Consider the following 26,627-nt stretch of genomic DNA (forward strand, 5'->3'; position numbering starts at 1 on the left):
TGTTTTCCATATTGTACAGTCTACTTTTCAATCCATTTATTTCTGACTGAAGGGTACAATTTTCCTGCTCTAGTCTCGACATAGTCTCGTCTTTTTTAGAAATCAAAGACTTTAAATCCTTTTGTTCTTCGCAGATATGATCCGTCGTTTTAGTGAACTCCTTTTCAATATCTTGTATAGCCGTCTTAATTTCTTGCTGAACAATTGTTTTGATGTCTTTTTGCAGAGCCGCGCGAAAAGAAGACATAAAAGAGGAAAAAGAGTTGTTTAATTTTTCATCTAATATAGAGGACATGGAAGAAATAAGTTTTTGCTCAAGGAAAGTGCTCATTTTTTTCATGGTCACTATTTCCTCCCCGTCCGTGACAGTGACAGTATTAGAAGGCTACTATTACAATTTTTGGTAGGAAAATAGAGTTTATTTAAAACCGTCTCTTTCATAACAGTAGATATTAATTAATTTGTGTCTGTCTGTGTGTATGTGTGTCGGAAACTCTCTGTCATCGTACAAAGTGTGATGTCAATCAACTTGTCACTCCTTGGCACCCACTCTTAATACAGCCGTGTATGTTCGCGTATAACTGTTACCGAATGTTTTTACTGTTATTTACGATATTTTGTTTAAAAATCTGTGTTTTAATTGTTATAAATTGATAAAGTAGCTATACAAAATAATGGTGTTCTGTGGTCTTTCTGTCGACGTCTGCGGGAAAAGTCGTTAATTTATTTAATCAAGTAGAGAACTTATTTTTGTCCCAATTGAGCTTATGAAAAAGCATTTCTTTGAAAACTGTTTAAAGAACACTTATTACGCTATTAGTACTTAATTAAATAATTACGTCAAATATATATAATTGTCGAAGATTGTTTTAATAATATTTAAGGTGGTTCGAATATACTGAATAATCGTTTGTCTTGTTTTGTTCTTTGACGTAAATCTACAGAATAGATAGACTTTAATTCAAGGGGAACACAGATATTTAAAATTTTGATAATACACTGCGGCATGGGTTGTAGAGATCCGAAAGGGAATTGCTCATGTAAAATACTGGTATTCAGCTGCATCCAGTGGAACTGGAAGCTGACTCTTACATAGTTGGAAAAAAGGCTGGGCTGGTAGAATCAGGCACAATACTTTTAACCCTTAATAAACACAGTTCTTTTATCCCTTAACTAGTCTGAAATAAAAAATCAAATCAGAATCAACTACAATCGTAAATCAAATCAAATCAGGCACAAAGCGCACTGTCGACACATGATTAGGAGTGCACACGTCTTACCTACGAACGTACCGGCGTTATTTCACTAGTATATACGATATAATAACGTTGTACTTGTATTAGATTTACTACTCACCTAATTTTATAGAGTAGGGGAAGGTTTTAGAGGGTGCTTTTGATTTTAAAGGGGTTTTCTAATAAGGCGTCAATCGGTCCCTAGAATCTTTGTACGAGGTAGCTTAACACTGCTCTGTCTTGTTAATTTCGAGGAATTTTAGGTTATAAATACGATCTTCGTAGTATCCGAGGCTCGGAGATTTGCAATCTAAACCTCTTACCTTCTAATAAAGCAATGACAAAAAAATCTTGGCATAAAAACTCAGTGATTACTTCTTGACTCGACACGGAACTCGAATCCGAGACCTCAAAGATGGAAAAGCCACAAACTCTATATATTTACAAGCCGATCTATAAACTAACCTTTAACAACTAAACAAATATATTACTTATAAACTTTCAAATGTATTATTTAAACCATTTATTTTTGTTTCACATAAGAAACATCATAAATACAGAACTTAATAACTAGTCGGTACATTTATGTGCAACAAAGGGCTACAGCTATATTTTTATTTATAAAAAGAAACATTAATTATGTATATGTATAACCACACTGCTGTGCAAAGAATCCCTCCATAGTTTTCCACTACACCCTGTATCCGTCTTAAACATTTTATAAAAGACAACTCCCGCATTAAGAATTGCTCTTGTGTCGCAGGGACTTTTACAAACATACAAACAACAGACACAAAATACAACCAGACCCGAAACAATTATTTGTGGATCGCATAAATAATTGTTCCGTGTGGGAATCGAACACACAGCCTCCCGACGTAATGGTAGCGGCGGCGGTTTGAACAACTTTGACATTAGGTTGACCACTAACCATACGACAAACAACAACAATGAGAGTTTTGTAACATATTATAAACTATAAAAACAGTAATAGAATTTTATGCTAACCAGGAATCGAACTCGGGACGTATAAACTACAGCTATCGTATACACTACCACCTAGACCATAGAACAGTTAGAACAACTGCACGTTTGGCGCAGTGGTTTAAGCGGTCACCTCGCCGCAACAACCGTAGCGCCGCGTGTGGTGGGTTCGAATCCCACCCGGGACAAATCTTTGTGTGATGAGCACGAGTATTTGTTCTGAGCCTGGATGTTAATGTATCCATATAAGTATGTATTTAGAAGTATATAAGTATGTTTATCAGTTATTTGGTTACCATAGTACAAGCTCTGCTTAGTTTGGAATCAAATGACCGTGTGTGAGTTGTCCAATAATATACTTAATATTTAACTAAACTTTTACTTGAAAAAATAATATTTTATGTAAATTCCTCAAGCTGCTAACTACTCTGTATTTTGAACTGCAAGTAACATAACACGGCACTACTTACGTAACAAACCTAATCACTTACACACATAAATTATCAGTGGCGCGCCTGTGTGGGTGCCGTAGAGCTACGACGTAGCACCGTAGACCCGCTACGATAGGACCAAGCTACGAACTTCGTAGCATGAACTAGGAATTTTATTTTTAAGTTTGGTCTTTATTTTAATGATATTAATTTAGTAATTTCAGTAGTAATAAGGATGTTGACTTTTTCAGTTGATAGAAGATCAAAAATAGTGTTTATGTTGTAAAATTGTTGTTGAAAGTTAGGCTTAGATTTTGAATAGAACTGATTGATACCTTGAGAAGTCTAAATAGAACCTTTTCTAGTCCTACAGGCCTTCCTGTATATAAGAGTAGTGAAGTGAAGGCTTTAAGTAAACGCTAGCCAAGTGAAGGTTCTGAGAGAGAGACTTTACTCACGCTTAAGAACTTTTTAAGTAAAGTATCATCACTAACTTTTCTTCTAGCATTTTTCGGTGTAAAGATATTTTCTTTGATAATAGAAATGTCTATGGTCTGATAAAATTGCTGATCAGCTTGGGTTTGATTCCCGGGTTGGGCAAATTGCTTTTTATCTGTATACGAATTATATAAAAATATTTATGAATAATCGTGCTCGATCTGCAATAATAGATTCGACCCCGATTACTGAAATCATGTCATCATCATCATAAATGGCGAATGCTCTGCCTACGCCTTCAGGTACAACAGTCATGATGTTATATTAACTACTTATATTTTAAGATAATATAGATAAGATAAATTTCACCAAGGGTATGATAAACTGTAAGATTTGAGGTATAAATGTCTGTGTAAAATACCTATTAATATTATTATCCTTTTAAAATGAGTCAAGCTCCGGTTAAGCAAATGTGTAATCCTAGTTTTCAAAAACATATTTCATTACATTTTCAGTTCAAACAACACTAAGATGGGGATACATACTACATTATGCTAAGTACCTGATTTATAGACCTAGGGTGTCTTAAAAATGCGTGCACGATCAATTTGTTCCTATACTTTATACTAGCGGACGCCTGCGACTTCGTCTGCGTGGCAGTTTTCCCATTCTTCAAAAGAATCTTGCCTAGACTTAATAGCTATACCACAAAAAAAGTTTCATTGAAACCTGTTCAGTAGTTCCAGAGATTAGCGCGTACAAACAGACATACAGAAAACGTCTTTTTGTCGAATTTGTGTTATTTAACTGTTCCTTAACCCCCCTCATTGATTATTATGTAAATGTACTAAATGTACAGACACGCCATTTTTTCTGTATTATTATATGTATAGATTATACAGCTCCATTTTAAATATAAAACATGTCTGCCTTTAAAATTTATCCAAATCTTTACTTTACAATCACGCACGGAGACTTGTTAATATTCTACAATGCATCTCCAATCATACTCGCCTGGCTAAGGAATTTCATATTATTCCTAAAAGAACTAAGTAGTTTTTAATATAGGATGTACTGACTCAATAATGAGTAAGAAAAAATATCGTTTAACGATTTTAACTCTCGCCACTTGTACACATGGTCTTAAACGCGATTAAAAATAATATCAGTCAGCCCGTGACCACGGTCGATGCAATTCGATCGAAACGTCGGGTAAACAAATAAGGTATCCTATACCTTTAAATTTCAATTATTTAAGATCCATTTTCAAAAAATAGGGTAGTTTAGATGTAAGAAAATTATTATTATCTAACACGGAAAAAATCTGCCTAAAATCGCTACGACTGCTCGCCCAAGATGTGTTTTCAACGCACACACACACACACAAACGCACACACGCAAACATAATGTGACATTTATAGACGCGTCAGCTGAAAAACGCGTGCATACAAATTTGAACTTTAATCCTCAAACCTAAGAGTTAAAATATTCAGCAAAAACTGAGCTAAATTAGGATATTTCAAAAGTCAAACACAACACTTGAACTCTTTGATTTCAAAGGAAAATAGTCTTTGTCCGGTTGCAGTAGAGTGTATAATGTTTATTTGAAGGAAAACAGATATGTCATGTCTATGTTCCGAATTTGAAAGAGCTTTCCGAGGGGAGCCGAGCGCGTACCGATCGGGTCCGAGTGGCGCCGAGACGCGGCGAGTGCCGCGAATGCATTACGACGTAGTGCTATAGGGCTGGTACTATGGAAAAACTACTATTTTTACATATACATACATTTCTTCCATATGCTTATGTTTAATTACCTTTCCTGTTAACTCAAAAGTTGACGATAGAAAAAATATTACTAAGTTTTGATACAATTGTACTTCCCCTAGACTACGGTAGCGTTAAATATCACGAATTAATTGAAATTAATGATTCTATTGCAACCAAATTCATCAATGCAGTTTCATTTACAACTAGTGCTAACTACAAATGTAACGTAATCTAGTAACTACAACGCCAAACTGACTCTACACGAACACAAAACCATCAATAGCAAGATTTTTAGTTATCAGGAAGCACAAACAGCGGTTCGATTATTGAAAAAGTAGGGGAAGATGAAAAGGCGGAAAAGCTCGGTGGGGTCAGCCCTGCGGGTTGGGCGGGGCGAGGTGGAGCGCGCGGGCGCGGGGCGGGGGCGCTGCTCGGCGCGCCAGTCGGTCGCGGGGCGCCGCGCAGCCCGCACGCGAGATGCGCGCCCTATAGCGTATTATGTTCCTCCCCGACCTCCCGCGAGCCTGCATGGTGGACGACGTAGCGACTTATTTGCAAGCGCCCTCCTCGGGACAGGTGGCTACAATTATTAACAACAAACCCATATGTAATTAACAATGATCATATTAACAGATGTTGTGAGCTAATGTTGCTTACCTATACTGCGTCGGCCGCCCGGGTATTTTCGGGACGTACCGATTTCGCCGTCAAATCGATGTGAACGCACGTGATCGAGTTGTAGGCTGAATGCGACTTGACCACAGCACAAGGTAACGTTTTAAAAAAAAATATTTAAAAAAACGCACGTGGTCGTTGATTCAAGATGAAGATAAAAAGAAGATTGAATTATAAATTGAAGTGTAAACTTATTTAAAGGATAAAAATTCAAGTAAATTGTGTTCAAAACAACTTGTGTAAACAGATCGATAGCACGTTTTCAAGAATGACAGGTAGCTGTTCTGCATACACGGTATAATTCAGTGTAATATCTGTATAAAGCTTTTCCTGAAGAGCTTCAGTGAAAATATCAAAACCTTGTAATATTCAAAATAAAATTTCAGATAAAAACTTGGCCTAAATGTTTCCTGAAAATCATATTTGAAAATGGCACAAAATTCGTTTTAATTTTGCATTTGAAAGCACGCAACCTTCAAATATCAACAAATTAGCGACATAAACCCGTAATAAAACGGACATTAATGGCGTACATGCTAAAACTAAGTTATTATTGTGAAACAATTTGAATGACTAACAATTTTGTTGCTAAATGAGTCAGAATAAAAGCAGAACGAGAAACAATACTATCATCAAATCATCAATATATAAAATTGTGCAACATTAAACTTAACAATAAAATAACAGTAAAAGTAATAACTCGAAATTAAAATACATTAAATCAGTTTCAGCAATTATTGCATTTTCATCAGAAACAAATACAAATTTTCAGCATTTTTAATAACAAAAATGACTTTAAAAACAAACCAATCTAGAAAATTATCAAGCTATCATTAAAAAAATCAATCGTTTTCGAATCAATAACTCTACTAAAAGCACAGATAAAACAATGCTACAAATAAAAAAGTAAAAAGCTTGGTTAATCGATATGGTGTGGCTAAGATGTGAATAAGTTGACTGCAGGGAAACTACGGCATAGTGTAGCATAACGCCCAACGCTATCTGCAGTTTACGTTGTTTTGCTAAAATCACCTCTATCTGGATACAAAAACAATTTATTCACGATATTCGATAAAAGGTCCTTTACAACGGTACGGCGGACATGTTTTCTTTCATTTTTGTTTTACTTTTTAATCTGTATTGACGTTTTAGGTTATGATTTGAATTAGGAACTCGCGTGTTCTTTTCATTCGGAAACTGAAGAATAATTTTTGTTTTCTTAAATGTTAAGGTTTTTTTTGTTACTTTTTAAATAAATGAAGTTAGTCGATTGAAAATCATCGTTTTTAGTAACATCTATACGTGTAGTTTCTTAAAAATTACAGTCTAATGCTAATATTATAGTTTTGCAGACAATGTTTTGAAGTTAAAATAATATTTTTTTTGTCGTCTTGTAAATTTTGGAGTTATTGGCTCTGTGCCCTAATACCTCGGCCTTGATCTTGATGATGAATATATGTTAGGTAAACATTGCTTTTTATGTAATATCAATAAATCATAACATATTTATGATATTTAGGAATTTTGATTACGTTTCATGAGGTTGTATGGATATTTTAGATTTATTGATGATTGGGAAATTTCAGCTCGAAATTTTATTTAATTAAGAAACGTGAAATACATATTCATCTTTCAGAAAATGAGTTTAGTTTTCCAGTAAATGGACCAAAGCTTTTTGTTTTTGGTTTTTAAGTAACTTATCTGGAAATTACAAAATTCAGAGAGCTTTTCCGATCTGAAACAACTGCATTACAGCAGTTAATAAACACGAATAAAATTGATGCTTATAGTGATTGAATTCGAGATAGTCCAATATAAATAATGTTAAATATAAAAAGCTACATTTAAATACTAACATATAAATGTGGGGTAGAACGTGAAACTAGGTAGCTTGGAAGTTAGCCGGGCGGGCGGCAGCGCTTATTCAGCAAAGATAACCCGACCAGAACTACATACAAGTTGAATTTCTAATTTAATTCCGCACTACACTTGTGGAATAGCTATTTGATTAAATTTTGAAACTTTTATACATCTGTAATTATAAAAGGTTAGACAGATTCAAAAGCTTTAAGACAATTTCAAAGGTCATGGTGAAGTAACGTATTCGATAGTTAGTGACAGAAAATATATGAAAATCACTTTAAAACTTCATCCTGATAAGTTAATACAGCAAAACAGGGCTTAAATAATTAAGTAATCATATAATTGACGTAGGTAGAAATATTTTCTTAAATGAATTAAATCGAATGGTATAAAATCTTAAAATAAAAGTTATAGGTATTAATACTACCGACAAAAACTAATAAATTCAAGCTTTCTTCAAATCCGATGAAATTTTTCGTTATAAAATAGTTACGATTCACTAAGAGAACAGTAAAATTGAGAGGAAAGACAAGGAAATCAATGGAACTATGGAACCGCTTTATGGAATACACGATTGATGGGAACAAATAAGAATTTTATGATGTTTTCGTTGATTTTATGTCACGGAAACTGGATAAACTCATTTATTAAACCAAATAAACAATCATAAAAGATGAAACAAAAACTATTTCGGAATGACTACGACTAAAGGAACTAAAAAACGCATTACGAAAAAAAAACAAAACAATAACGCAACATTCTAAAAAAATTGAAAACGGAATAAAAAAAAATATTTTGAAAAAGGACTGAGATTAGAGATGTGACTATGACGCTATAGAATCGATACGTCATTGTGAATTTGTAAAATCGACTAATTGTATAAAATATACGAACAGATTAAAAATGGAACCCAAAGTACCCGGCCGGCCAGCGTTGAGCGGATCGCGTCGCATCGGTGTTAACTCGATGTATCCCCCTGTTGTTTTATTCTATCACCCTTTTTCTTGCCACTCGATGTATGAATGTTTTTCACTAACTGTTAATGTTGATATTTTAATGTATCCATAATAATTGTTAGTTCGAATTTTTTCATGTTTCTTTTCGGTTGCGTGAATTGTTATGAAAAGTTAGAATTTATTTCGGAACACACAAAATGAGCTTTCTTTTTGTGTGTTAAATCTAACATTTATTCCAGACGTCAAATCTTTTGTATCTAGTAACAAAAAATATTAAATATTTCTTTAGAAATGTCTTGTAATATTTTCAAAGACATGACAATTCACGCATCTTGATGTGTATATTTTTATTTTTAATTGGACAGTTATATTGTCTTTAAAATTTACGGCCAGTGTTCCTGTGAAGAGTTAAGTATGTTCCTGTGGATGGACGGTGGATTTAAAGACAGTAAAGCTTCTTTATATGGAAAATGATCAGAAGAATGCATATTAGTCGAGTTGATTGTCGATTATATATTAAAGATTTTAGAGAAATGGAGCATCTGTTACTCTAAAATCGAAGTAGGTATTCAGTGACATTTGGAAAACTTATTTCAGTTTAGAATAATAAATACCTTTCAATGTTTGATAATCATGATTTACTCGACTAAAATAGAAAACTACTTTGCCACTCTTCACGAAATTTTTGTATGGAAAAATAGTATTATTCTGGTCATAGTATTTAGTCGATAATTCTGTAAATGTGCATGATTCCCGAATGCACTACCCTAAAAGCGAGAATGTGTTGCACGTACCTGTTTTTATTTTTTACTTTTTTACCGTTACTTTTTTAAATTTCTCTTTTAATTTCACTACTCCGAGCAAAGGAAAATCCATTAGTAAATTGGATTGTGTATATTGATGTTTTTACGACTGTAAGGCACAGGTAGTAAGTTATAATGCCTGTCTGTAAACTCAACTGTATATTATCTGTAGTCGTGTTTTTTGACAGATTTTTGGGTAAAATATTTAACGGATATTTGATATTCGTTTTTGAACAAACAGGTTAAATTACAATGCGACGGAAAGCGTGGAATGTGGAAATTTTCTTGGGTTATACGATTGCGGCTATTTGTCGTTAATATTTAACAGATTTTGATATAAGATTTCTTACTAATAATCATTGGAAGCTCGTTAGTTATGGAGTGTTTTGCAATTTTCAATCAATATTGAAGCTATATTATGATTGACAAAGGTAAAACACTGTACAACTAATCAAAGCTTACAGGACAGTTAGTCAATAATATCATAATTTTCCGCGAAAATTTTAAGAGATTACAATGCCTACTGTAACTCAACGAAAACCAAAACTTCAGGTATTATATCTTGAACTTATTCGAAATTGCGACAAAATTTCGGATTAACGAAACATAGTAGGCCCAAAGGTGTAAATTTTTGTGAAAATTTCCGGTTAATCAAAGGTTTAAAAGTGGTTTAAATAAGTATTAAATGTACTGTAACTGAAATACATCTCAATAGTAACAAATAACAGTAGGAACTAGTTTACAGCTGTACGATTCAGGTTTACGGTCATTTCGACTGTGCCTTGTCGTTACGATTCAGTTTACCGCCTCTCCTTTGAGTTTAGTTAAAATCAGTTTTCGGTCTTTAAGTATTTAACGTATGTTATAGAACTTAATTATGTTCTTTGAACGGTTTAGTTAAGATATTATGAAAGAAAAGAATGTGCAGTGAAAAATGGTCACGATTTTCACTGTTTTGTTGATTTCCTGCATAATAACATTTTACGCAATACTATTTGTAAAAAGTGCAGTTTACAGTGTAGTTGCATTTTTATTTTTGACTACGTATTACTAAACGGTGATATTTTAAAGTGACGGCATAACTAATAAACCAAATAATATTATATTATCATCAAAGTGAAAAACACTTTATAACCGTATGAATTTTAATAAACATAAACTAAATCGTCACTATCTAATATCTAGCCTTTATCTTACTATAGTACCTATATATATAGTGATATCGATCACTTATCCGGAAGTAATAAAAAAGGTTTTAAGCTACATAAAAGTTTCCTTTAACATGAGAAGAGACCTTGAATAACGCCATAACCCTTTCCATTCATAAGACGCACAGCAAAAAATCCTTTGTAATACAAAAACACATACATAAAAATAACATAGCCATATGTTTATAAATAAGGACAAACAAACTGACATAAACTTTATTACATATATAATGGGTGCTCGGATCTCAGTAGAAACAATAAAAAAGATGGAGAATACCATAAATAAGAAAAGCCTCGAATTCGGAAGTCATAGTCGATGTTGTATCGTAAATTGTCTATGGACCTTTTTATGGTTTAATTTGGCTAATTGTGTGTGTTATTATTGTGATAGGAGTTTAGGGTCTAATGATAGGGTTAGTGAGAGACTGTTGGATAGTTAAATGCAGTGGTCTTAGAATGGTTGAAGAAGAAAGACAGTCTAGTTCTTTCTTTACATCTTATTCTAGAAGTATTCTTAAGATATTATATGTTTCAGAATATTTTGCTTTCTTGAAATTAAATACTGCATTTATAAAACAATAATTATCTTAACGTTTTTAAACTATCGCGGCTTATAATACTAAGATACACAACCGCAGGTCGAAGGCGCAGTAAAAAAATTCGGCGAGATTATTTGTGTAACTTAACCGAAATGTCGGGAAATTAATAAATCATATAACTGATTTTGACCGATCATTCTTATAAACAAGGTTCGATTAGTTTTCAGTATTGTTGCTTTCCTGCTTCTTGTGAAATAAATATTACTTGACTACTTCTCCGGGTAGTAACAGAATACAGTATGATAAAATCATGGTGACTTGCTGATAAAATTTTCTGTATTTTCACTACATTCCAAGTATTTTTCCCTAAACCAATTAATTTTATTTATCCATTTGTCAAGAGCTGCTTGTAACGATTACTTTTATTATTAAGGTATAAGGCTAAGGAACTAGTATTTACCGTGACTTCATAAAAATATTCTCTCGCATAAGAAGTTTCAGCTCCTAATTAAGAAAAACCATAAAATTATTAACTTTTAGAAAATTACACTTATGTTGATTCCGGCTCTCTATCTTCGTCGTTTATTTACTCCAAGGCCTAATAGATTAACATAGAGTTTTTTGTATTTACACGAATGCATCTTTGAACAATAATTATATTTATTATTATTGGTTAATTGTGTGTCTCAGTGGTTATCACTGCCCAAAGGGTTCTGAAAACTGTTAATAGACTATAACGAAAGCACGAAGACGCTAAGCTTAAACACTATTTAACGTCCACCCATCTATGTCGTGACCGCTATATGCAGCTTAACCCACTGATAAGTACATCTAGCTATGAACGTCTTAACATGCAATAATCTGCAAGTTAAATTCCAACCAGTCACCACATTATTATGACGAATACACTCAAAAGTTCCGACTAACTCATAATGATAACACTACAAAATATAGGCAAGCTGGAGAAGTTTCATAATATATCATAGTTTGGTAGTAAAGGCAATTTATGTTATAAGTTGGTCTCGCATCAGTATGCGGCCTACGAGTTGTTTACTAGATAACATTTGAGTCTTATATTGATGCTGTAAATCATGAGTTCTTGCTTGATGAGGGTCAGAGAGTGTTAAGTGATATTGTGGTATGTTGTGGGTGTTTTTGTTGGTAACTGTAAAGGTACTCTTGCATCCGTTTCTTTTTCACTTTTTGACGTTCACTTTTTGATTTGCGTTGTGATACTGGCGTTGATTTTTATATGAGACTAGCTGACCCGCGCAACTTCGCTTGCGTCACATAAGAGAGAAAGGGTAAAAAATTTCCCCGTTTTTGTATATTTTTTTACTGGTACTCTGCTCCTATTAGTCGTAGCGTGATGATATATAGCCTATAGTCTTCCTCGATAAATGGGCTATCTAACAATGTTTTTTTTTCAAATTGGACTAGTAGATTCTGAGATTATCGCGTTCAAACAAACAAACAAACTTTTCAGCTTTATACTATTAGTATAGACTTATTTCTGATCTGGGTGTACATTGAGTCCATAATTTGAATAAAGAAACTTAAAATCGTGCCTTGTTTCCCGGGGTGGATATTGTAAACAGAAATTGAACAGCGTTACTTACTAGCACTTGACATCACTACAAACTTGTTTTGCTTCATTCACAGTATAATAATATATGTCTGTCTAAGACGTCCTTTTCCGGCGTTTCTTTGTAATATTAGAATGAATTATTATGAGTTCACCTACTCCAAAAGTAAATCCAATCTCTAGACCTCTCCTTTTTTATATCACATAGATTCTTTTAGTAGTCCAGAAAAAGTCTGATGCCTACATGATAATCCTTAAAACAAGATAACACGTACGTGATGAAATAAAAACAAATGGGCATCTTTAACTTTAAACGCGAATGTTTGAAAAGTGCTCGCTTTTAGTGGCAATCTGTGCAGTTTTAATGTAGAGAAATAACAGTTAGCCGCTGATGTGTTAGGAATAGTGCCAAGTGATGGGGCACCTGCCAGCTGAGCCTCCTGACCTTCGGCGAAGGCTTTTTTCTAGCCTTTTTTTGAGGCGTTTTCCAGCATTTTTTATATAATACTAGCTTCTGCCGTCGATTTCTTTCACGTGAAAAGATTTCCCGAAGTAAAAAGTATCCTATGTGGTAATCCAGGTTATAAGCTATTAGTTCTCTAAGTTTTATTAAAATTCGTTCATTAGATTTTTTAATGGAGTAGGTTTTCAGAGATAAAAAGTATCCTATGTGTTAATCCGGGTTATAAGCTACAAGTATACTAAGTTTAATTAAAATCTGTTCAGCAGATTTTCGTGAAAGAGTAACAAAAGTTATATCATTCTATCCCTACAAACTTTAGTATTTAGACGAAATATTGTATAACTAATCAGAGCCTATATGACGTTTATTAAAATTATAGCAAATAGTAAAAATGATTTTTATGAATATCATAAAAATTGCTGTTACGGTTTAGTCGTGAAAACATGACAAACGGACATATGAACTTTCGCATTTATAATATTACTCATTAAGCATATGTTTTTCAGCACTATATTGTTTCACAAAAAACATAGTACTGTAAAATTATGCTAAAACAGTAATACTTAAAAGGAACTTAAAAGCCTGATCGTCAATGAAGTCATTAAAAATACAGCGCTATAAAAAAGAAAACTCATAACATCGTATTTATATGCATTTTCAATCAAAACTTCGGCTAAAATATGCAATAATGATGCGTCCAGTCACCCCTTCTGTTGTACGTTCCTAAAACCCCTTGTGAAGGGCTACTCCCCATTTCAAAAGATTCAATTAACGTTGTATTGATTGCTCGAGTACCGGTTAAAGTATACCGGTTGAAATCGCTGTACTATGTCTGATAAAGTAGTCATGTTATACTACCCTTCTAATATTGTACAATTTTGTAAGGATGTATGGATGTTTGTCAATCGTTTTAAGCAAAAATGATCGAATGGATCGACTTGTATTTACACATACTTTTGACCGAAGGAAAGCTTATTTAAATATAGTTTATACGTGGTTTAATCCAGGTTACTTTGTAGCCAGGGATTTTTTTGAAGCGGTTGAAGTTGCATTGAGTATCTGATTTATAATACATCCAAAACCCTGGTCTTTAGAAACTTAAAAGCTTGTATATAGATTTAAATATGGCAAGTAAGCAGTGAGAAAGTACATATTTATGTCATTCAATCCATAGGGATATCTTTTTCGACAAAATTGACGAAAAAAGCTAGGTATATAAACTATTTATCTGATCTGTTGAGAGTGGAATTAATCCCTTGCACGGAAGGTGACCGGGCTAACTATTTATAACTCAAACTAATGTTATATAGGTAATTTAAAGGTTGAAAATTTTATTCATTAGCACTGCGGTTTCACGGGTTTATTAGCCGACAAGTTTCTACTCGCGATTTCAACCACATACATACATAGATACATAGAATCACGCTTGTTATCAAGTTATACCCAAAGGTTCAGGCTGTATTAAATGTGTATTTTACGAGTTATAACTACTTCTATACACACATAAGTCCGATAAATCATTGGTGTAATACCTCTTGCTCGAACCATCGACCACTTGCATGGGAGAAACATTTTTAGACCCCTTGGCTATCACTGCTCTCCTAATTAAACTCAACTTAAATACTTTCTATGCAAACGACTTGAAATAGAGGTAATGATAATGAAAAACGCCAAACAAGGAATCGAACCCATGTACGATTAATGAGAGTCACCTGCTCAGCTGTCACATGGTAACAGGTATGCAAACTAAACCGTTAAAGTGTTTTTTACAAGTTAAATTGTTTGTAGTAAGTTTTGCATACTCTATACTACGCATTGTAATGCCTCTTGTGTACTACACGCGAAAAGAACAAATAGAAATGGAGATATAAAAAATATTTCTAGAATCAAACACAAAGACACATTTATTGTATCATAAAAACTGTGTACATAAGTTGTTACAATAATATATTAGGTCGGGAAAAAGTCTTTTCGCATTATAGTATGTATGAACTTGTAATAAAATCTCTTTGGCTTCAAGAATCACAAATGAGTACACGGTGTCAGTAGGTTTCTTTTAGTGAGCTCGTGAGGTACCCAAATATCGAGCTTTTTTGTGTAAATTTACGCGGGTTATATCACATACTAGCTGACCCGCGCAACTTCGCTTGCGTCACTTAAGAGAATTAGTCAAAATTTTCCCCGTTTTTGTAACATTTTTCGTTGCTACTCCGCTCCTAATGACTGTAGCGTGATGTTATATAGCCTATAGCCTTCCTCGATATCTGGGCTATCTAACACTGAAATAATTTTTCAAATCGGACCAGTAGTTCCTGAGATTAGCGCGTTCAAACAAACAAACAAACAAACTCTTCAGCTTTATAATATTAGTATAGATATAAATGTTACTTATCACGTGCTACGAAAGCTACGCTTCCCTCACTACACAGTTAGTTTTACAAGCACATCAGCTGATGAGCCACGAGGTGTATAAACGTGGCTCAGTATGTAGATGGCACACGATGCCCCCCACGTGCAAACTTACACCACACTGCACTGGAACGTACGAATACTAGTTTAAGTTTAATATATAACTAGCGGACTCGACAGACGTTGTCCTGACTACACGTTACTAATAAATTAAAAATTAATTAAAAAAACATTGTCCAGCGGACAAAATTGTGAATCTAAACCACTCTCAGATCCCCTTGAACACACACAAAAAATTTCATCATAATCGGTCTAGTCGTTTAAGAGAAGTTCAGTGACATACACACTTACAGAGGAATTATATTATTATATATAAAGATAATAAATATAATATAATATGTAATAGGATACGGGAATTAACGCGAACACGCATTTTATCTTAATTCCCGTATCCTATTATATATTAAACATGCAACGCGAGAGTTTTAAAAGTTATAGTTTAATAGAACGACATTGTTGTGGTGTTTACATAAATCGTTAGAAGCTAGAATTTTCTGTTTTATCTCTTTTAGAAACTGATTGTAGTGTCGTCGCTAGTGTATCTTAATGCTGATTATATATATAAACACGATAGGGACTTTTTATATGTCGTGATGACATTTGAGTGTAACTTTTAAAAATATAATTTGAAATCTGGACTAATTCAGGATGATTTGTAGCCCAAGCATCTTTCTTTTTGACGCGGTTGAAGTTGCAGGAAAAAATTGATTCATAATAAATCCGAAACCCTGGTCTTTAGAAACTTAAAAGCTTGCGTATAGATACTTTAGATTGTCTATTGCTAGCTCTTCTCATAAGGCTCTACCCCTATACCGAGCTAGTGGTTGATTCAGTAATTGTATCGACTATCATAAGTGTCAATATTTGAGCTAAATTTAAAATAGATTTTATTAAGCTTTTCTATTACAGTCAACTTTTGTAACTTAGAAACTTAGAAACTTAACAAATTATTCAAAGTTACCCAAGTTGACTGTACAGAAGTATACTCTCAAAAAATCCCTAGTAAGACAGATATCAATGAAAATGCCCAATACTTTGAACTGATGACGCGTACTCTTGGCTGGTGGCGGCACCTTGGCCACGTGGCCACCTCCGTCTGCCAACTACCATCATTCGCCCTTGACACTGCGCTATACCAATGTCTTCGAGATATGACTTATTGCTTCCTTTTCCAAATCTAATTAGAATTTCCTTGTATTTGCAAAGTCCCTAATAATTTATAACCTCCTCGCTATTTTAAAAGAAACTAGTAACTTTTACAGGAGTTTTGTTTATAGTGTCCAAGAGTGCGTAATACTTCAAGTGCAGGCTCTTCTCATAAGGCTCTACCCCCTTTCCGAGCTAGTGGTAGATTGAGTAATTGTAACGACTATCATAAGTGTCAATATTTGACCTCAATGAATAAATGATTTGATTTTGGTACAATTCTCATAGGATTATGGAATGGTAAGCTTTAGGAACGGGCTGAGTGAAAATCTGTGGTTTTTTCGACAGAAAATCGCAGAAATAACTTTTAAATCCGAGACTTTTGCGTGGTTGTTGTTATAGATGCACCACAAAAGCACTTCCAAAATATTGTCTAATTATGATGTTATGTAGGTCTAGATTATATTATATGCCTATTGTTTAAATTGCAGCAAGCGATAGATTAAGTTGCGTTTAGGAGTAAAGATCTAGAATTCCCATGCGTGGGATGAGTTTGCCTACACATCATTTGCACAACTATGTATATGGAAATCACTGTTTTAGAAGCTAGTTTTCTAGAAATTATTAATGTAAAGAACGAACAGACGAAAGCTTCGTACCATATCGACTCTTATACGTACAATGACATACATAAAATTACGCTTTTTTTTTCAAATGAGTAGGCAGAGACCAGCAAAATAATATAAACTAACATTATTCTTGATTATCGAATACTGTTTTTTCGTGGGAGGTAGTTGGAATAATAATAAATTGTGAAATCATGAAATTAATGTCCCTGTTAATAATCTTTGCCTGTTTTGTAACAATTTTGTTAGGTAATTGAAAAATTTTATCCTTCACAATTTTATTATTAAAATTATTGCAGAAAATAAAATATTAAACCTTAAAGTTTCTTTTAAAAGCGTCTTAGCTAAGAAAGGCGTAGAATATAATAGTGTGTTAGTGTCATTTCTACAGAAATATTGCGATTGGTTGCCAACTTGGACAGTGGCGTTGAGTCAATATTTTATTTTAAGACTACCCACAGTTTTGTTAATGAACCTGAAAACTGAAAAATGTTAGACTTAAAATTGGATCTATTGACATAGAAACAGAAATATTTTACTTTATTTCCTTAAATCAGTCAAGCTATTTAGTCAAAAATATATGTTGGCCGATTCTCAGACCCGTTCAATATGGTCACAAAATATCATGAAAATCGGCCGTTTCGGAGGAGTACGGTAACTAACATTGTGAAAAATTTTATATAGAAGACTAGCTTTTACCCGCGACTTCGTCTGCCACCTGAATTTCCCCATGAAAATGCGTCATTTCCTGGAGTAAAAAGTAGCCTATGTCGTTTCTCGGGTATCAAAATATCTCCATACCAAATTTCATGCAAATTGGTTCGGTAGCTTAGGCGTGATTGAGTAACAGACAGACAGACAGAGTTACTTTCGCATTTATAATATTAGTATGGATTTAAGTATAGTTTATCTCTAAACAACACATTAAATCTGCTTATTTAGTTGACTGCACACAAGTTAACCGGCAAGTTCAGAGACTGGTCGCGACAACAAAAGGTTTCGAGAAAATATCATCATTTTAGTATTTCTATTTCCACCGCGATGTTTATCTCCAGTCTCAGATGCAAGCCGAGATGCTGCATTCAGGTGGAAACGGACCTCTGATACAGTTTGTTTATTCAATTTGAGAGAAATATTCTGAAATTTTCAAGTTATTTTTATTTTAGATTTGAGGCAATTCGCGAATGGTTTCGTATTTGTTAGTTGAAAATTTTTGTGGAGGTTTAGTTGAATCATAACTCTTCAATAAGTTGGCTCAAGCTTAGTCAAAAGTCTACGTATAAATGTGTTTTTTTTACGTTTTCTGATCAACCTACTTTACATAAAATAAAAGTAGTTTTTCAGAAGTATAATAAAGAATAATGCTTTTATGGGTTGGTTTTACTTTTATAATTAAATATGCATTTGTATTTTATAACCCTTTTGGTGTTATATTTATTATACTCAAATAATTGCTGAGTTTTAGCTAGTGACCACTGTAACTCTATTGAAACGTCGGGTAAACAAATAAGGTACCTTTAATTTTCAATCGCGTTTAAGACTGCATTATAATATTAGGTCGGGGAAAAAGTCTTTTCGCATTATAGTATGTATGAACTTGTAACAAAATCTTTTCTCTACACAATAAAGCTCGATATTTGGGTACCTCACGAGCTCACTGAAAGAAACCTAATGAACTGTGTACTCATTTGTAATTCTTGAAGCCAAAAAGATTTTATTACAAGTTCATATTATATACCATAATGCGAAAAGACTTTTTTCTCGACCTAATATAATGTGTACAAGTCGCGAGAGTTTAAAATCGTTACGTGATGTATTTAAAAAAATCTGTAGAATCTTAAATGCACCGTTATTGCAGACAACTGAGTCAGTTGCATAAAATGTACAAATAATTGAGTCACTAAGATACATGGGCGGCCATGTTACTATATAAATAAAATGATACATCTTATTGGGACAACACACCAATGACTTTTTGAAGTTATGAGTGTATTAGATTATCACTTTTTTCTAACGGTGAAGGTATCTTGATGAAACCTTTCATGCCTGAGAGTTTTTAAAACGTTTTTTGAAGGAATGTTAAGTTTTTTTTCGGGCAATCTCAAGGAATAGCTTCTCTATTATTACGTTAAGGGATCTTGTCCAGCAGCGAGGATATAATACAAACAGACTGTGGTCTGTCACGCTTAAACTATTGAATTGATTGTGATAAAAATTTAAACGTAGATGGTTAGAAATTCAGATCATTGATGAAGGAAAGAAAAAGGAATTCCGTAATAATATGAACAGAAGTTTAGGCAACCTATTACATAAACTGCTCAAATACAGTTTTGTGATATCAAATAATATTTATATTTTTCTAATTTTTACGTACAAAATGTGTATTTTCTATAACCTTCAGATATCTCGTATAAGTGACGTAACATCGAATCATCTTGTATGTACAATATGTACATACATACATACAACGCGCATTGACGTCGGAAAACGCGTCGATGAAAAAATATATGTTCTATGTATCACTCACCATGTACTAGTACAATATTTATCTTAACAAGTAAATAAACTAACGCGGTTTGTAACCTTTGAAGTTAAGACGATTGTTTTATTCTTTAGTTCTTGCTTTTGGTTTAGTTATTCGATGAAATAAATAAATAAATATCATTGAACAACTCACACATGGTCATTTGATTCTAAACTAAGCAGAGCTTGTACTATGGTAATCAAATAACTGATAAACATACTTATATACTTCTAAATACATACTTATATAGATACATTAACATCCAGGCTCAGAACAAATACTCGTGCTCATCACACAAAGATTGTTAGAGATAAGTATGACAAAATTATAGAGATATATTCAAACTTATTGTCAAATTAGATTTGGCTTTTGGATCTCCATGTATAAATAAATAAATAATTAATGGATGTGGGTGTTGTAAAGGAAGTTTGTAAGGATCGTACCAAGTAGTGTTCTTTGGTCTCTGCCTAACCTTTGGGAAAAAGGCGTAATATTATGCGTGTATTGAGATAAGTATGAAGGTTATCGATAGAAGCCCTGGCTTGGTCTATCGGCAATAGCCTCATCCCGTAATACATAGAACTAGTATTGTTAATGCCGAAACGTGGATGTATTTCATTACATTTCTGCCTAGACCTTCAGATATAACAGCCGTGATATTATGTGTGTATGAAGATGTATTGGTTCTCTGTTTACTTGGGCAAGTAAGCCGCAAGTCGGCTTTAAGAGTTAGCATCGTTATTTCTGAATTTCAGTTTCAGATACTCATTAAAGCTCGTGTTGTGATTAATTCCTTTTACTTCTGTTTAAACCTAAATTCTTTTATTACTATCTGACACTTTTTCAGTATAAACTTGAATATCTTGATATCTTACAAAGAGGTCTTAAATGTACGAAAGGTCAAGAATTTCTCGTCGAAATTGGTTCCAATTATTCCCAAAATCTTGTTAGGTGTATCAATCAGAACGAATTTGAGTATTCCAATCTCCGGAATGAAAGACGCGAGACTCGCAGCCGACGTCCGTTCCGTCCATTTTCCGATAATAGATCTCACCGTCTCTCTCGCACGAGCGACGTTGCGCAAACGCCAGGCCAGAGCTAAAACAGGGGCTCAGCCATACTAAATTTAGTTTTGCAACACTGCATCGCATCGTGTCATGCCCATAGAAAACATTAACAACGATATACCGCACGATATATCGATGCCGCACACTCCCGCCAGATTTTCGCGAACACCAAATTGCTGTATAATATTCAATTAGGTCGGGCGATATTGATGGCGAGCGGGCCGCCCGGCAATTTTGGTTAGCGCATCTGCCGCGCCTATATGCGTAACGTTTGATATACGATTAGTTTTCGAACCGTTTTCACAGGCTGATCTCGGTCGATATGCCATTATCGGCGGTTAGCTCGTGTTTGGGCCGGCCGCTGCTCCGTTCCGGCGACCGCTCGTCCCTCAAGGTGCGTCGCGCGGACGTGCTATATATATCCGCACACGCGGCCGTCTCACGATTTTTCCTCGGTCCGTCGTACGGCCGGCATTCTGCCAGCGACGCGTCACACCTCTATTACCTCATAAACGCCAAACTTTGAGAAAGGACTTTAAAATTAGCAAGGACGTGGATTCGAAGGCGCAGACGGTCCGCGGCCGCGGTATTTCTGTCCGGCGACACCATCGCTCCTGACAATTACGCAAGCGGCGTGAACATGGCGGGCGCACCACCGCCGCTCGGCCGCCGCGCGCCCGCCGTACACCCGCGGCTAAACACGCGGGAGAGGAGAGATGAGCTGTCACGGGATATTTATGAAATTCGAACTAAAATAGATTCAGTAGTAGCTTGGAGCGAGTCACCTTGACGCGCGTGCGTTATATAACGCGCCACACGCGAATTGAACGCGCGACAACTTCCAAAATCGAAATTGGTAAATGTCAAAAACGTGACGCAACCGGTGACGTGTCCATGTGTGACGTAAGTTTAGTGTTGCCACTCCTCCGTTCGACTAATAAATTTATTGTTTGGCATGTAAACGGATGCGTTCGAGCCAAGAAATTACAGCGTTCGGTAAAAAAAATATTGAATGAAGTAACGGAATGATGGCGCAGTGTAATCGGGCCCGCCTTGCAGCTTTGCCAAACACTATCTTGTTTATAGTTCAACAGTTGCACAAGATTTTTGATTATGGCATGTTTACACCTCCGGGCGGGCGTCGTTCGAGCCTCGTTCGATGAGCGGCCGGACTTTTGTTCTCTCGCTCTATTTTTTATAGAACTTTTAATTACTCCTTTCTCCTAATGACGGCGGCGCCTATTGAAACGGTGGACCACTTAAATTTAAGTGTAGAAATGACTTTTTATTTTTAGCGTCTGTAGTGTTCTCTAATGATTCTTTGGTATTGAGGGTTCATTTTGCAGAAATCGTTAGGGAAATTAGTGTTTATGTGAGCTGGCAATGTTGAGTGTATGACAGTGACAGTAGGAGGCACGTGTAACGTGTGTGACACGCGCGACACGTGTGTTGTGCGCGTAACATTGTAAGTTGACAATAAAGTGCGGTATTCTGGTCACCGCTGGTTGTTTGGCACTGCATTCCGCTTGTATTGTAATTATTTGTCCTCTCCAGTATATATTTTACTGTTTCTATACGGGTTGGTGATAAGTAAAATGTATATTTTATGTAGAAAACTGCCGGCAACTTAGTAAAATACTATTCTAAGGTAGAATATAAAATATACATAATAAAATGTAGGAAACGTTTGGAAAAGCCCTGGATAATGAATGAACTAAATAAAAAAATACATTTTCAGAAACACAAACCTTCAAAGTATAGTTATTTTTGTAAGATGGCGACAACAATGAAAAAGTTATAATTCGATTCCATGTACCCTGAATTCACCCGATTCCTAACATACGTATACTAAGTTAAAGACGCTTACTTTTTAATTATCTTTCTCTCCCATGCTAAGAATCCCATATGGTAGTAGGATCAGCTTTCCTGATCTTTTTCTTCCACTACGCTCCTCACACTCACTGTCTTGTCATGTCTTTTTGCATTACAGTTTTACTTTGAAAAAAGCCTTTTAGGAACTTCCTTTACCGTTAACCATTTATATAATTATTACTGATACACATCTTTCTTCTGTTTTGTACCAATCTATATCAACACCGTTATCAATGTTTTATTCTCTCAAAAAAAATCTATCTCGTCATATCTGACAGTTCTTAAAAGATTTTTTGTCTTTTAAAGGATAACTCCGACGTTTTTTGGGGACTTTTTACAAACCAAAACAACGGACATAAAGTACAACCAGACCCGAAACAATAATTTGTGGATCGCACAAATAATTGTTCTGTCTGGGAATCGAACGACCTCCCAACACCATAGTAGCGGCGTGGTGACTTAAACTACTGCGCCTCAGAAGCAGTCAAAAAAAGTAAACGAATAAATGATTTTATTTTCATTTTGGAAAAAGGAATAATGTCCACTAGTTACTACAGCCCTAACCCTAGTCAACAAAACCTAGGTTTTACCTACACTTTATGTATTCTATTGTAAAGTCTTTCCTTTGGGGGTTCTTCTTAAAATTAATAAATTCGTTTTGTATTACAAATAATTATCACTTGTTTCAACGGTGAAGGCAAACATCGTGATGCAACCTTGCATGCCTGAGAGTTCTTTAGAACAGTTTTTGAAGGTATGCAAATTGACGGGTTGGACACCCGCAATTGGCCAGCGTGGTGGACTCAAGGCCTAACCCCTCCTTCATTACGGGAGGAGACCCTTGCCCAGCACTGGGACATTAATGGGTTAAAATTTATTTATTGAATTTTGGGCTTTTCCTACAATATTAATTACTTAAAGGCCTTTTAAGTCACGAACGAAAACGTTCCCTCATTACAAATATTCCTCTATCTGACGCCACCTGAATCACCTGCAATAGATGGACACAGGACAATGATAATGAATTACTTAAATTGGAAAAATGTTTAATGTTATGTCCTAATAAAACCTATGTGTTAATAAAACCCTAACCCTAGTCAACAAAACCTAGGTTTTACCTAAACTAAATTGTTCTCGTATTCAGTGCACACGGTCATAGACTGTCGTACACTATGATGGCGCAGTGGTTAGAATGTCAAGTAGTCTGATGTATGCGTGTTTGTTACTAGTTAGTATGGACGTTACGCACTCGTATGAGTTTATAAGTGATAGTGTTCTTGTTTATTTTTTATAGGAAAGGTGAAAGGATTTTTTTTATGACGGTTTATATGTGGGTTTGAGTCACGTTGATATTGTTAAGTAGGTCTAGGTCTATTTATCGGGTTTGTGGGTATTCCTAATTGATTTTGTAATAAAATAACTGTAAAAACTTATTTGGTAGTAATCAAAATGTAGTCCAGAAAAGTGTTTCTTCCCAGCTCTTTAGCTACAAAAAGCGAAAATTTAATCATAGATATTAAATAAATTTACAGTTTTTTGGTCTCTGCCGGCCCTTTTGAGAATAAAGCGTGATTCTGTACTGCATGTTTGTAAAGATTGAAAAGGACAATAACAGTTATAATATTAATAACATTAAAATGTATCAATGACCATAATTTTTGAGTCGCAAGTCAATGCCGGGCCGGCAGCCAACAGCCAACAGCCACCATTGCAAATCATGACGCCGCAAACCACAAATTGGCGAGCAGTAATCATAACTTGAATACACACAAACATGCCTACCCTATATCTTACGATAAGCCGGTGACAACACTAGCTACTGGGATTAGTGACGTGGCTAGCCCGTAATCCCGGCATATCCCGGGACAACACGGCAACTATTTGCATACGTTCGCAGTTAAACGTCATCTGCGGGATTTGAGACAGTGCTGTGTCTTAGTGGGATTGTCGCAAGTCGGTTGTAATTTTGTGTAATTTCTGTGCGGATTACCGACTGGCTTTAGTGTTGTGCACATGTTTACGGGAAAGTTTATGTGTGTCGATGTCCCTTGTTCACGGATTACACTCTGAAGACTTGTAGCTCGGAGTTTAATGTCGGTACAATACTCCTGCAGAAGACACTTGCATAGTTTAGCAGTTGCTTTGAACTTAAAGCATCAGCCACTAAAATGACATTTATTCAAGTGGTATGTTTCAATAATTTAAGAATTACAATAATGATTTCTATTTAGTCACGATAATTGCAATAGGGAAGTTCCTGGATGATTCTTTTTGGTGATGAAAGACAGTAAATAAAAACACATGTTTAGGTCAATTATAGTGTTTAAAATTATACAATTCACAGTGAAGTTTACTATCCAGTATCGCACTATTGAACTACCTCGTCGCTAGCTTTTTGAGCGAGATTTTTATTTTTTTCAAGTATCAAAGTAACGTGGACTTAAGGCAGACTTAAAGTCAGTGGACTTAAGGCGTAACCCCTGACTCTCGATTGGGAGGAGAGCCTTGCCCTACAGTGGGACAGTAGGTTAAAAAAAAAATTAAGTAAAATTTTCCTAAAACCCTGTTTTACGGTATATGTACGTGTATGCTAATAGAAATCACTGCAACATGATCTAAATCCCACAATGTAGCTTACAGAAATATCCCAAGGTTCAAACAGCCCTACTTCACAGCTAAGAGATGTTTAATGCGTATTATAATGCTATTAATGTTCTACGACCTCGATTGTGAACACTTTTGTATTGTTCAAATAGTATTTTTTCTGAAATTTTTAAAGAAAAATTTTTGATGACAGTTGTCATAAAAAAAATATACTTTTATGATTCACTCCTATCTCATTCCTGGATTATGGTATCCAAAGATGGAAAATTAGTTTATTATTGATTGCTTTTAGTTTTTATAAGCCTTCCGTTTTAAAATTTGTGGGAATATCTAAAAAGCGTGTTACTAAAGTCCAATTTCTTCATATAGGTAATCGCCTAGTAGCATCTCCTCGATTATATCCAACATTACGCGAAGTAAAAGGGTGAAACTCGTTCGCAATTAAAACTTGAGCAAAGACAACCCAAAAGTTCTCAAAAAGAATGAATCCAATCTCTATGAAAATCCAAAAAATATGTTTATTAATGTTCATTCCGAAGTTACGAAACCCTGTCAAAAAATAATTGCTACAAAGGTATTCACTTCAAATCTCGGCACCCAACAAGAAAAAAATGCCCTTAACTAAGTAAAAAACCAAACAAAGTAAACGGCAACACACTACCGTTACGTTAAATCACAATAAACACGATCCCTTAGTACAATTCGCGCCGCGTAGCGCAAGGTGATCGCAGGGCATTGCACCGTCTTACCACCACAATTATTCGCAAACACACCTACTTCGATTCTAATCACGTGCGTATTTTTTACAATGCTACTTGACGTGGCGTATAATAAATATGTTATGTTAATACTCATTGTGACTTGTCATTGTTGCGTAAGAATAAGAACGATGACCCAGGATTCTTGTGATTTAGGTCAGCCTTGCATTTTTTGCGCAGACTGTTGTTCACCAGGGGGCATGGTGGACTTCCAGATGGGTTAATAAGACGATAAAAGGTCTTTAAAAGAGTAAAATTGTACTTATTAAGGATTCTTGCCTTACCTATGTGCTTCCAAACAAAGAAAAACGGGATCTGGATTGGGAAAAGATGTTTAAAGAAAAAGAGTTTTCTTCTGGGTTATCCTAGATTATCAGAAACATACTCTCTTTATAAAATTTGGGGACCAAAAAATGATTAAAGGTTTTGAACACAGGATCTCGTCTTATCAATACGGTAGAAAGTCAGAGCCCAATGAGTGCTATAAAATTAAAGTCAGTCTGGGTCAACGTTATCTCAAATGATAAGAAAAAAATCTTGAAAAAACAACATGATGAACATTCCCAGAAATTTTTTGAACCATTTAAAACTAAACAATTATCGGAAAACACGCA

General features: G+C 34.8%; 1 protein-coding gene across 12 annotated transcripts in view; it reads left to right on the plus strand.

Moving 5' to 3' along the window:
• Positions 1-5,299: 5,299 nt before the first annotated feature.
• Positions 5,300-26,627, plus strand: part of NfI (Nuclear factor I) — a 54,022-nt gene continuing 32,694 nt past the window's right edge. For 11 of the 12 annotated variants that reach the window (XM_076130953.1, XM_076130952.1, XM_076130955.1 and 8 more), the window contains exon 1: positions 5,300-5,431. In XM_076130953.1, the coding sequence (XP_075987068.1) occupies positions 5,354-5,431 (78 nt within the window). In that variant the 5' untranslated portion in view covers positions 5,300-5,353. Of the gene's footprint in view, positions 5,463-26,627 lie in introns of all 12 variants that reach the window. The other variant, XM_076130962.1, reaches the window with a different exon arrangement.

Source organism: Anticarsia gemmatalis, chromosome 25 (assembly GCF_050436995.1).
Source record: "Anticarsia gemmatalis isolate Benzon Research Colony breed Stoneville strain chromosome 25, ilAntGemm2 primary, whole genome shotgun sequence".
In the NCBI taxonomy this organism is placed as follows: domain Eukaryota; kingdom Metazoa; phylum Arthropoda; class Insecta; order Lepidoptera; family Erebidae; genus Anticarsia; species Anticarsia gemmatalis.